Source organism: Carcharodon carcharias, chromosome 7, assembly GCF_017639515.1.
Source record: "Carcharodon carcharias isolate sCarCar2 chromosome 7, sCarCar2.pri, whole genome shotgun sequence".
Taxonomy (NCBI): Eukaryota; Metazoa; Chordata; class Chondrichthyes; order Lamniformes; family Lamnidae; genus Carcharodon; species Carcharodon carcharias.
The window spans coordinates 146076814-146090506 of NC_054473.1; the positions used below are offsets into that span (position 1 = coordinate 146076814).

Sequence of the window (13693 nt, forward strand, 5' to 3'; positions counted from 1 at the left end):
TGAAAGGTTCCTGAATCAGATGACCCCTAAATTCATGGCATCATAACCAGTCCATCCACTATCTCTGCAGCTATCTCTTTTAGAACCTCTTTTGGATAAAGGCTACCAGGTCCTCGGAATTTGCTGGTTTTTAGCCCCTTAAGAGTGTTATTTTTCTCTGCTGATATTAACTTTCCTCGATCTCATTACCCCTTTGGTTATACTCAACATCTGCAATGCAATTTTGTCTTCTACTTTGATGACAATCACAAAATATCTGTTTAACCTTTCAGCCATCTCCTCATTTCCTATGCATTCTTCCTGCCTTTTCAAAATTGGGCTTCTGCAGCTATGGTTTTAGTGCCTGGACTGCTCAAGTGGCACTCTGCAGTACACTCTGCAAATGTCTCATGCCTTGTGGTGTTCTGCTGCACTCTCCATAACATGGCCCGTCAGAGAGGTGTTGAGCTTGAAGAGGGTGAGGCCCTGGAATGAAACAGCGCTTCTGAGGAAGAGGAAAAGCAGGAGGTGGAGGAGGAGGAGAGCAATGCAAAAGGCAGAGGTGCCTCAGCTGTATAAGGAGGTGGCACGGCCTGATGCACAACGCCTGGGATGCCATCATCAACAGGCATCATTTGATCAAAGCACATTTGAGCTGAGCTCTTCTAACACTGGAGGATGGATAGTCTGGGACTGACTTTGAGCTGCTTGTGAGAACATTTCCATTGAAGACACATTCTTGAATAAGTACTCTCTGACTGCCAATGAAAGATGCAGATCTCTCTCAGAGTTTTCACTGTCCCCTTTCAATGACACTTGCTTCCCTTCACCACTTCTTCCCTTTTTTCCAGTTTTACCATCAAAAAATGGAAGCTCACATATCTGGCGTCATGTTGACTACCCAGAAATCTGTCACCAGTGGTGATTGGCATTGCACTCATCTTACCAGAGAGAAGAAGGTCACTGCACCTTTTCTGGCACTGGATCCAGTTCCTAAGCAGCATACTTCTGCTGCTGAAAGTGTCAGCCACTTGCAGCCATGTTAGCTTTGCTTGGGAGGGTGACTTTCTGCTTCCATTCTCCAGAAAGAGCAACCCTCCGCCCCTTCCTGCCATCATTGTATTCAGAAGGACCTCAAACATCAGAAAATCAAGTGCCAGCACTGCCCAGGTCCCAGGCCTCTGCCTCTCTTCTTTGATCCTTGGTGCCTGCATTTTCTCTTGCAAACAGTGATTAAATGGGACCCACACTACAACAGCCATCTGCATTCTTGCACCTGTGGTTGCTAACTGGCCGTCCAACTTGCCTTCCAGAAAATAAGCAGCCTGCCTTTGCAAAAATCCTAGGCTGGAACTCAAACTCCTGATGTCCCACTCCCTGCCCCTGGGCAGGGTTGGGGCCTGGATGTGGTCTCAAGGTCAGTTTCCTAACCTCGGAAAGAAAAGCCTGCCCCATGTTTCTGTAATAAGATCATAAGTAATAGGAACAGGAGTAGGCCATTCAGCCTGCATTGTCTTTCAACAAGATCATGGCTGATCTGATCGCAACCTTAACTCCACTTTCCTCCCCGTGCCCCCGAGCCCTTTACTCCTTTGTCAATCAATAATCTGTTTAGCTTAGCCTTGGATATATTCAATGACCCAGTCTCCACTGTTCTCTGTGGAACAGAATTCCAAAGATGAACAACCGCATGAGTGAAGAAATTCCTCTTCTCTCTACCTTAAATGTGACAGCCCTTATTTTTAAACTATGTCCCCTAGTTTTAGATTCTGCCTCAAGAGGAAACATCCTCTCAGCATCTACCCTGTCAAGCCCCCTCAGAGTCTTATATGTTTCAATGAGAACACTTCTCATTCTTCTAAACCTCAATGAATATAGCCCCAACCTCCTCAACCTTTCCTCATAAGGCAACCCCTTCATCCCAGAAATCAGCCTGGTGAACCTTCTTTGAACTGCTTCCAATGCAAGTATATCCTTCCCTAAATAAGGAGGCCAAAACTGGACATGATACTCCAGGTATGGTCTCACTAATGCCCTGTATGGTTGTAGCAAGACTTCCCTACTCTTATACTCCATCCCCCTTTCAATAAAGGTCAACATTCCATTTGCCTTCCTAATTTCATGCTGTACCTGCATGCTAACTTTCAGTAATTCATGTACAAGGACACCCAGATGCCTCTGTACTGCAGCATTCTGCAGTCTCCCTCCATTTAAAGAATACTCAGCTTTTCTTTCCTTCCTGCCAAGATTGGCAATCTCACAGTTTCCCACATTAAGAGGCCGCTGCTGGGACCACATCCAATTGAGGATGATAGCCTGCCTCCCAGAGCTGTTTGCCAATCAGAGGGGTCTGAGTGCCGCCAATAGAGGTGGCTGTGATTGATGCTGCAGGAAGAGGTTGCCTCCAATGTGAGACATCATCAAAGGCCAGCCCATCTCCAGAGAGCTGGGAAATCCAGTCCACTGATTTGTCATAGCCACTCACTGAGTAACCCCATAATTGAATGTTTTCTGGTGACACAAACTGGGTCTACATGAAGTTGTCGGCATTATGTTAAATATATTATTTCATTCATTACTCAAAATATTTCTGAAATGGGATTTAACTTGAAAGTACTTTTCCTAAAGGCAGGATGAATTGGTTGCTCAAATATCTTAATCAGTTCTATCAGGCTAATTAGATAATGTACATCACAAAAGGAATCATGTTTTCCCTCCCTTCATTTTCAAAGGAATAGTATATATACAATGCAATAACACACGTTGTTTGCAGGGGGTTGAGTGTGTGACCTACTTTCCTGACAGGTAGCCATTTTTCTTGTTCTGCAAGTTCCACATGTAGCTCAGATCGTCCTTAGTCCGTCATGTTTCCATTTATTCATTTTAGTTGACACTATAAAATAATGTTGCTCCCCTGCTTTTGCTCTTACAATGAATCATCTTGGTAAGTGCAGCATCCCAGCTTCCTTTGTGGAATTTAAAGCAGTCTATCACCATCATTTGTAACTTTCAAGTTGCTAAATGTTAGAACAGATGATAGAGCTCTATAGACTGCAATCAACCTTGAATATTTTTCTTTGTGAGATCAAGTGCAGGAAGCAGCAGTATTATTAAAAGAGAAAAACAATATGGAAATGAGGGAGGGAAGTTAGATTCAAAGTTGAAAAAGAAGTATAATGGGCTAAAGCACAAGGTGGGATCTGAGACATAGCAAGAAACATTACGATAAGCATGAAGCAGACAGATGGGAGGAATTATAATGAATCAATATCACTCTCTATTGTTTTTCCAATAAATTAAACACTTGGGTTCAAATTCTATTTTTGTTGCTGTACTAGCTAGGAGTTTCCAGATTGTACCATAGCAGGTTTTTGCACTTGAAACTAAATCTCAAATCTTTGGGGCAAAGAACAGACGCTGGAATTAATTCATCATTATTTTGGATAAGTAATATAGTTACTTGCATGATAAAAAATCTGTTCAGTTTTAGTCGACATGAAGATAAATTTGAATCTTTTATAAAGGTGAGTTTTAGATTCTAAGTTCAATTTTCTGGTGCAAAATTATAGATGAATCACCACTTTTAGCTGAATTCTCCTTGTTGCAAGTAGCAGGGTGCAACAGTTACAGAGAGATGTCCTCTCCATATAGTTTTGGCCCTTCATCAAGTGAAAAACATCACCATGGCTTTAAGCCAGTTTACCAATAAATAATGAATCTGCCATGTTTAACAGAATTACAATGTACTGTATTAATTGTTTTATATGAGTCAGTAGCTGGATTCTTTTCATCCAAAGTGAAGTTATTACACAAGAAACACTGCTGGGAGCTCTCCTTGAAACCAGACATACTAATGACCTAGCATAAATGAGCTGGAACACAGCACTGTCAGATCAACTTCTTAGATGTCATAATTTTCTCAGCAAGCTAAATTTAAGCATGATTGGAAATCTGGCAACCACAGTGGAGGACTGGTTGTTTAGGCCCTTTCCCTGGTGAAATGGGAGTGCATCATTGAGAATAACATCACTAAAAGAATGATCAAGAAATAGTGTAGAGATCATAAACTGCACAAAAAGAAGAGCTGAATTACATAATAGTGGTTTTAACCCACTCGCTTCTCAGATACTGACTTGAATCGAACAGTATTATTGAATGTAACATTCAGTTTCCCTTGATTTTTTTGCCCCATGCTACAATTTAGATATTGAGGTAGATTTCTACAACAAAGTAAGGAATTAAACTCTTTTATTAGGCAATCATAAAAGCACTCTGTAACACACATTGGGCTTCATGTTTGTAAAAGAAAATTACGGTGACTTTCAATTCATCTGACTAGATGAAAGTTTGCTTTCTTCACTAGTTGTAGGAAAACTTTTAATATGACATTATTTTGGGCAGTTTCAAAATAGCTTCTAGTGTATGCACATTTGCAACAAATAGAAAACTGTACAGAATTCAGCACATGTTGGCAACTTCACTTAAAGAGATCATACTGACTGGCTTGGGAAATGGAAAATATAGCCGAATGCAATATGTTCTAGGTAAACACATTTCTGGACAAACTAATGAAAAATTTAATTTACATCTAGACAAAGCTAAACCTGGGAGTACATAATGCTGAGACTGGGTGCCGTAAATGGAGAACTGTGCTATCCTCGTCTTAATAAGACAATTATTAAAATGAAATTAGAAATTTTTATCAGTACATTGGTAGCAGGTTCAGAGTCTCTAAAAAATGAGAGCTCCAGAGGTACCCCAGTCAGAACATGGATGAACAGCAATGTGGAAAATTAAGAAGGAAATTTAATCAGATTCATAACTGTGAGGAGGAACAAAATGGAGGTTGGTAGCCTCCCCAGAGTCCAATTGAAGGAAAACACAGCTACACACGATACATAGCCTAGCAGGTCTTGCAAAGGAAGGCCAGACACAATTAAAACTCCACCAACTCACTTCTTAAGGGAAGTTTCTTTTAACTTTCCATTGAAACGAACTCCAAACAAATCAGCTCTAAAGAACAGTCACATGGACTTGAAATGTCAACTCTGTTTCTCTCTCCACAGATGCTGCCAGGCCTGCTGAACTTTTCCAGCATTTTCTGTTTTTATTCAGATTTCCGCAGTATTTCATTTTTACCCAAACAAATTGTGTTTGTGAAATTCAGTTATTTTGAAAAATCTTTCCCTGTCCCATATTTTATTAATGGATTAACAGACCAACCTCTTGTAGTCACAAGCAAGAATGCTTAATTTCACAGAAGGTTTACAAATAAGAAGTGTGTTTGTGTTGGTGGGGACCCTGCGGTGCATAAAATATTTATGAACTCTCTAACTCACAGGATACACATTAGGCTGTTATCTTATGTACAACCAGGACAAACAAGAATTGATCCAGTTATAAAGTAATCTCATAAACAAAACATTTGTATCCAACACACATCAGAATTGCTTACAATTTTCTCCTTGCACACTCCAAAAGCTTATAAGTAAAATAGTAAACTGTATCTTGCTCGAATATGATCATGAGGAACATAAAGTGCTTCCCTTACCATCATATGAATATTGAAGCAATTGTTCAAGGAGCTCCATGTATTCTTTCACTTGATCAGGTTTTTCCCTAAATACCCCTGTAGAAACAGAGTTATTATTACCTTTTAGAATCGGTTTCTAAAAAACATTTACTCTCCTATAATAGTTTTACCAACTTCCCCTTTAACTTACTTAATACTTATATTCATTGCATATAATTCTATACTTTTTATGTGACATTCAATAAAGATATATTAAACATTAGCCGTGACAACATCATGCTTGTTAAATACTTTTCAAATAATCTGTGTTTTAGAGATCTATTTAACATAGGAACCTGTGTGTAGAGACAAGACTCTAATGTCCCAAATTATTTACTACTTAACATGGTGAAATTATTATATATTTATAGTGAAAGGAAAAAACAAATATCACATTGTTTAACCATAAAGAATACCACAGACTGGTCTCACAAATCAATAAAACTCAATACCTTCCATAGCAACAACACAATGATGCATGAATACAAGTTCACAAATCTCCTGAGATTTGAATAAGTGTGGTTTAAAGACCTAGACATTACACGTCCTTAATTTTCTGATTAATGTAAGGTGACTGTATGAATGAATTGCCCACAGTGATGCTGTCAAACCATGTACATCACTCTGCTAAATACATTTCAGACATCAGTACTTAAAACAAACTAATTCACTCAAATAATTTAAATGTGAAACAGATGATCACATGATATTCAACTTCTTCCAGATGAAACCTTAAATAGTTAGATTGAACAAGATATATTAACAATAAATAACAACAATGACATTAGTCAAAAACTATAACACTTCACCTCCCACTTCTCTAACACTTCATTGAAACTTTTGGATTTTATCTTTTATATGTGGTTGATTCTTAATGCACTCACAGCAAATGGCTCAACTAAAAAAAAGGCTATAAAGTAGAAAAGCAAAATAATTAGAAACTACAAGCAATGCCTTAGGCATCAGATTAAGATAATCCCAGTGCAGTCGATTCTGCATTAGTCCTCTTGGTTAATATTTAGTCAATCGAAGTCCAAGCTGAGAATGCTGTCCCACAGTCTAGTCAAACAACAATCTAATATGGTCACTTCAGACAGCCAACATCAGCTTAGTGTAACTACAAACCCCATGAAATCTCAAACAAAGACCTGGCCAATTAGTCAGTAATGAACAATAACAAGCGGATTTTAGTGGTAAACATAGAAGTATCCCATCCAGAGTGTACTCTTTGCCCTTGTTTCCCTCAGAACTTTATCCAAGCTACATTCAACATGAAAGGGTATTGATTTGTCAGTTGAGGAAGGAATGGTAGGTGATGATCAGCACCTTCAGCAGAACCTGGACAACATCCAGGCATAGACTGACAAAGTGCAGATCACAGTCACTCCACAGAAGTGTTAAGCAATGATAACTGCCAAGAAAATATGCCAACCACCTCCTCCTTGCCTTTAAGTCCTTGACATTTTTCTGTAATGCCACTGTGGTAGCACAATCATTGTAAGGGTGGCAGCATTTCAATTTCTTAGGGTAACAAGGAAAGATGCCACCCATACCTTGAGAACAAATAAAAATACATGCTTACTATCACTTAAATCTTCAATTTATATGATGAATCGAGCATCAGTGTTCTTTCTAGTTATGAGACCCTACTTAAGCCATTTTTAGATTATTCACGCAAAGTGAATAGGTTTTCCCCTATTATTTATGAATCATATTGCATCATAGATTGGTACAGCACAAAAAGAGGTCATTCGGCCTATTGAGTCTGCGCTGGCTTTTGAAGAGCAATCCAATTTGCTCCAATCACCGCTCTTTCGTGGTATCCCTGCAACTTTTTTTTCCCTTCAAGTACATATCCAATTCCCTTTTGAAGGGTATTATTGAATCTGTATCCCAATCCCAGCCAACAGAAATCAAAATTGGGAAAATGCATAATGGTGGTTGAATTTTACATCATAAACCATAGCCAAAATTATGCTTGGAAGCACTGGGAGTAATCAATTCTATTTGCTACTTTCAAGTTTTAACACTGCTTATATTCTTTGTAGAACAATCCCAGTAATCTAACGTAAACTATATATTTCTGGTCCAACATGAATCTGAAAGTGACACATACCATACAATAAATCAAGAATTTATTTTCAAATAAGAGAAACTGCAAGTTCTACTCACCGTCAATTATCAAGTAAATATAAAACAGGGGAAATTCACATTCAATGCCATCGAACAGCTAGAAAAGAAAATAATTTAAATATTTTAAAGTAATGAATAGTGTGTTACAAGCATGAGGTTTATAAGATTGTTATGTTTTGAGGCTGTGTCCTTAATTTAGGGTAAAATGAAGGGGGTAATATGACTTTTTCTGAAGTCTGCCTGACAATAGGCTTGGGTGAGTGGGCTGGACTTGGAGACAATGGCAATAGCATCTGTGTACACAGTGGTTAGGTTGGTAGCCTCCAAAATCCCAGGAGGGTGTTGAGAATGTCAAGTTGTAAACAGTAACAGTAATTCCAAGATAGAATAAAATTTGGATCTAAAGAATAGCTGATCATTCATTTCTATATGGATACAAGGCCCATGTGATTCACATTGCCATGGAGATGGTCTATGAAAGGAAAAGGGTTTCTAAGATATCCCTGAAACTCACAGATTCATGTGGTCTGCCAGGATCTAGGAGATGGAGTGGCTAGAAGCTGGAAGTCTCTATGGTTCACCGCACAGGAATGCAGGTGGGAGCTTGCACTTGGATCGAAAAGACCAAATCCATGAGGATTTGCAATGAGACTGAAAGATTTGTCTGTCATATGGTTGAGGGAGAAACTCCAGGAAAAACTCTTACCGTAAAAGGCAATTCTGGGGCTAAAGGTTACCAGGCTGGGAAAGGAAAAGAAGGGAAGTAAGTCCTCGGGAGCTAAGAATCGCTTTGGACCAGCTCTGGAAAAATTGAGTGACTGCTTAAGGGACAGTGTGAAGTACGCCTGTGAAGTGAGTTTTCAATTGTGTTCACAGTAAAAGGGGGAAGTTCTGTTCTGCAGTTTAATGTATAAGTTTCCTAGAAAAAAAGTGTTTAATCACAGTGGTTTTAGACTGTCACAATAAAAGTCTTACAATGTAAAATCCTGCTGTGGCATGCTTTCAGCTGTCAAATGATAGTTTGAATTCATTTTTTTAAAGTTATCAGCCTCCATGGATCGTAACAGCTCTTGCTGACATTTCCTTTTAATAATACATTTAGAAATGATTATAGCTTAAGTGTAAGCTGTTTATTATGATAAAGCAGATATTATTCCTAAAATTTCAACTTTTATAAATTAAACATGAAGTTTGAATCATTTTAGATAATGAGGATAGGAGAAAATATAATTTCATAAAATGCAGGTCTAGATTTGGACAGAAGTTAGTCCATTGTGATAAAATTAAATATAAACATTTTTGAAATTGAAAATGAGTAGCAGGAAGCAATCAGTTGATCCACCATAGCTTAAACAAACAATATTGAGTTGTTACTATGTTTAATGTGAAAACTTAGAACTAAGACTACAACAACTGCACTTATATTTATTTGCCTGGAAAACAAGAGTTTCACATATAATTATTGACTATTAGTGGGCTAGGGGAGGCGATAGGGCAGTGGTATTGTCACTGGACTGGTAATCCAGAGATCCAGGGTAATGCTCTGGGGACCTGGGTTCGAAGGCAGGTGGTGGAATTTGAATTCATCAAAAATCTGGAACTAAAGGCCTATGACGACCATTAAGCCATTGTCAATTGTTGTAAACTGCATTTGGTTCACTAATGGATATCTGCTGTCCTTATGTGTTCCGGCCTACATGTAACTCCAGGCCCACAGCAATGTGGTTGACTCTTAAATGCCCACTGAAATGGCCTAGGAACCCACGCAGTTGTATTAAACTGCTACAAAGTCTCAAAAAAATGAATGAAACTGAATGGACCACCTGGCACTGACCTAGGCACCAGAAACGACAATGGCAAACTCAGCCCTATCAACACTGTGAAGTCCTCCTTACTAACATCTGGGGCTAGTACCAAAATTGGGAGAGCTGTCTCTCAGACTAGTCATCCTCATGAAATCATATTTTACAAATAATGTCCCAGACACCACGATCCCAGAAGAGATGGTGGCACAGTGGTATACAGTTGGGAGGGAGTTGCCCTGGGAGTCCTCAACATCGACTCCGCACCCTGTGAAGCCTAATGGCATCAGATCAAAAATGAGCAAGGAAACCTCCTGCTGATTACCACGTACTGCCTTCCCTCAGCTAATGAATCAGTGCTCCTCCATGTTGAACACCGCTTGAAGGAAGCACTGAGGGTGGAAAGGTGCAGAATGTACTCTGGGCGGGGGACTTCAATGTCCAAAAGTGGCTCGGTAGCACCGCTGCTGACCAAGCCCTAAAGGACATAGTTGCTAGACTGGGTCTGCGCCAGGCGGTGAGGGAACCAGTTAGAGGGAAAAACATACTTGACCTCATCCTCACCAACCTGCTTGCCACAGATGCATCTGTCTATGACAGTACCATGGAATCACAGAGTCATAGAGATCTACAGGGCAGAAAAAGGCCCTTCGGCCCATCGAGTCTGCGCCAATCAAACAAGTATCTAAATATTCTAATCCCATTTTCTAGCACTAGGCCCATAGCCTTGTATGCTATGGCATCGCAAGTGCACATCCAAATACTTCTTAAATGTTATGAGGGTTTCTGTCTCTACCATCCTTTTAGGCAGTGAGTTCCAGATACCCACCACCCTCTGGGTGAAAAAATTCTTCCTCACATCTCCTCTAAACCTCCTGCCCCTTACCTCAAATCTATGCCCCCTGGTTATTGATCCCTCCACCAAGGGGAAAAGTTCCTTCCCATTGACCCTATCTATGCCCCTTATAATTTTATACACCTCAATCATGTCCCCCCTCAATCTCCTCTGCTCCAGGGAAAATAACTCGTCTATCCAATCTCTCCTCATAACTAAAACTCTCCAGGCCAGGCAACATCCTGGTAAATCTTCTCTGCACTCTAATGCAATCACATCCTTCCTACAATGTGGATTCCAGAACTGCACGCAATACTCTAGCTTTGGTCTAACCAGCATTTCATACAGTTCCAGCAAAACCTACTCACTCTTATATTCTATGCCTCGGCTAATAAAGGCAAGTGTCCCAAATGCCTTCTTAACCACTTTACCTACTTGTCCCGCTACTGCACAGTCCTTGTGGAAGTGAAGTCCGCCTTCACATTGAGGATACCCTCCATCATGTTGTGTGGCACTACCACCGTGCTAAATGGGAAAGATTTGGAACAGACCTAGCCACTCGAGACTGGGCATCCATGAGGCAGTGTGTGTCATCAGCAGCATCAGAATTGTACTCAAACACAATCTGTAACCTCATGGCCTGGCATATACCCCACTCTGCCATTACCATCAAGCCAGGGGATCAACCCTGGCTCAATGAGGATTGCAGGAGGGCATGCTAGGAGCAGCACCAGACATACCTAAAAATGAGGTGTCAACCTGTAGCTATAACACAGGACAACTTGCGTGCCAAACAGCATAAGCAGCAAGCAATAGACAGAGCTAAGCAATCCCACAACCAACAGATCAGATCTAAGCTCTACAGTCATGCCACATTCAGTCGTGAATGGTGGTGGACAATTAAACAACTTACTGGAGGAGGGGGCACCACAATTATCTCTATCCTCAATGATGGGGGAGCCCAGCATATCAATGCAAAAGATAGTGCTGAAGCACTTGTGACAATCTTTATCCAGGAAGCCTAGTGGGTGATCCATCTCAGCTTCCTCCGGAGGTCCCCAGCATCACAGATATTAGTCTTCAGCCAATTTGATTCACTCCATGTGATATCAAGAAACGGTTGAAGGCACTGGATACTGCAAAGGCTATGGGCCCTGACAATATTCCAGCAATAGTACTGAAGTCTTGTGCTCCAGAACTTGCCAGGTCCCTGGCCAAGCTGCTCCAGTACAGCTACAACACTGGCATCTACCCGGCTATGTGGAAAATTGCCCAGGCATGTCCTGTACACAGAAATCAGGGCAAATCCAACTGGGCCAATTACCGCCCCATCAGTCTACTCTCCATCATTAGTAAAGTAATGGAGGGGTCATCAACAGTGTTATCAAGTGGCACTTGCTTAGTAATAACCTGCTCACTGATGCCCGAGTTTGGGTTCCGCCAGAGCCACTCAGCTCATGACCTCATTACAGCCTTGGTTCAAACATGAACAAAAGAGCTGAATTCCAGAGTTGAGGTAAGACCGACGGCCGTTGACATCAAAGCAACATTTGACAGAGTGTAACATTCACGCCACACAAGTGCCAGGCAATGACCATCTCCAACAAGAGAAAATCTAACCATCGCCCCTTGATTTTCAATGGCATTAGTATCACTAAATCCAGAAACTGAACTGGACTAGCTATATAGATACTGTGGCTACAATAGCAGGGCAGAAGCTAGGAATACTGCGATGAGGAACTCACCTCCTGACTCCCCAAACCTTGTCCACCATAGATAAGGCACAAGTCAGGAGTGTGATGGAAATCTCTACTCTTGCCTGGATGAGGGCAGCTCCCACAACACTCAAGAAGCTTGCCACATCCAGGAAAATGCAGCCCACTTGATTGGCAACACATTCACAAACATTCGCTCCCTTAACCACTGACGCACATTAGCATCAGTGTGTACCATCTACAAGATGTACTGCAGGAATTCACCAAGCCTCCCAAGACAGCACCTTCCAAATCCACGACCATCTAGAAGTACAAGCAGATAGATGGGAACGCCACCACTTTTAAGTTCCATTCCAAGTCACTCACCACCCTGACTTGGAAATATATTATCATTCCTTCACTGTCGCTAGGTCAAAATTCTGGAACTCCCTTCCTAACAACACTATTTCTACACCACATGGACTGCAGCGGTTTAAGAAGGCAGCTCACCACCATCTTCTCAAGGGCAACTAGGCACGGGCAATAAATGCTGCCCAAGCCAGCAAAGCCCAAATCCCATGAATGAGTAAAAAAAAAAATCCAAATTCACATTTTATTCATCAGTGTTATTTTAATAAGTTAATAGCAGGAACATCCTCTTTAATGTTTGCTCACCTTGGTTTGCAATTATCAAGAAGAATGGGGATTCTAATGAGAAAATTAAATTAAGAGTAATTGGATATAAATAATTCTATTGATTTTTGAAAACAAATTAAACCTTAGCGGTGATAATTTCCAAAATTTCCAAAAGTGTTAGGAATGTTAGGATTTTTCAGGAACAATTTGAAGACGTGCTGATCACAACACTGTGAGTTGGTGTTTGTCCCTAGATGCAACACTCATAAGCTCAGAAACAACAGCTGAGACACGCTGGAATCTTTCATGCCTAATTCGCTATTTATAATATTTACAAACAAGGACATGCTTTGGGGGTGCGGATTCAGTTATCGTAAATATTCTAGTTGTATAAAAAAGTCACTTTTTACTCAAGTTAAATCTGAAGCTTTCAGTCTCATAATGCTATTTAAAATACCAATCCACCACTTGGACTGGCTGCCTGCTCCTTGTCCTGCTTTGGTAAAAAGCTGGAAGTCAGCAGGTTGGAGTCGGCTTCCAAGCACACATTCATTTTTTGACCATTTTAACCTTTCACCCACATCAATCGAACCTGCTCACCTATGTTAGAATAGGCACTTGGATTTCAAAGGTTGGCTGTGAAACACTTCAGGTGCCCTGAGAATTTAATAAGACACTATCCAATGAAAGTTCTTTCTTGCATCTTTTGACTTTCAATCAGAAGAAAGAGTCCCAAATTGGGACTGTATATCCCAAATTAGAAATAAAATAGATTTAAAGTAGCTGTTTGGCATTGGAACCATAGTTGGGACCTAGTTGAAATCATGATTCCCATCTTAGCATGTTCCTTATCCAGCTGCGAAATAAAAGAAAAAACCTGCATTTATGTAGCGCTTTTCATGGCCATTAGATGTTTAAAAGCTTTTTACAGCCAGTAAAGTACTTTTGAGGTGTTGTCACTTTTGAAAAGACAAATAAAAATAAACACTAAATAAAGGGGGATTCTGTCCCCAGAAGGTTGAAAGTTAAGCGAGAAAAATAA

The 13693-nt window shown here is 40.3% G+C and overlaps 1 protein-coding gene across 5 annotated transcripts in view; it reads right to left on the bottom strand.

Moving 5' to 3' along the window:
• phkb (phosphorylase kinase, beta) overlaps positions 1-13693 on the bottom strand; it is a 290351-nt gene that overhangs the window by 140161 nt on the left and 136497 nt on the right. For all 5 annotated transcript variants that reach the window (XM_041192251.1, XM_041192249.1, XM_041192250.1 and 2 more), the window contains 2 exons: positions 7724-7781; positions 5531-5608 (listed from right to left, as the gene is read on the bottom strand). In XM_041192251.1, the coding sequence (XP_041048185.1) occupies positions 5531-5608; positions 7724-7781 (136 nt within the window). The remainder of the gene's footprint in view (positions 1-5530; positions 5609-7723; positions 7782-13693) is intronic.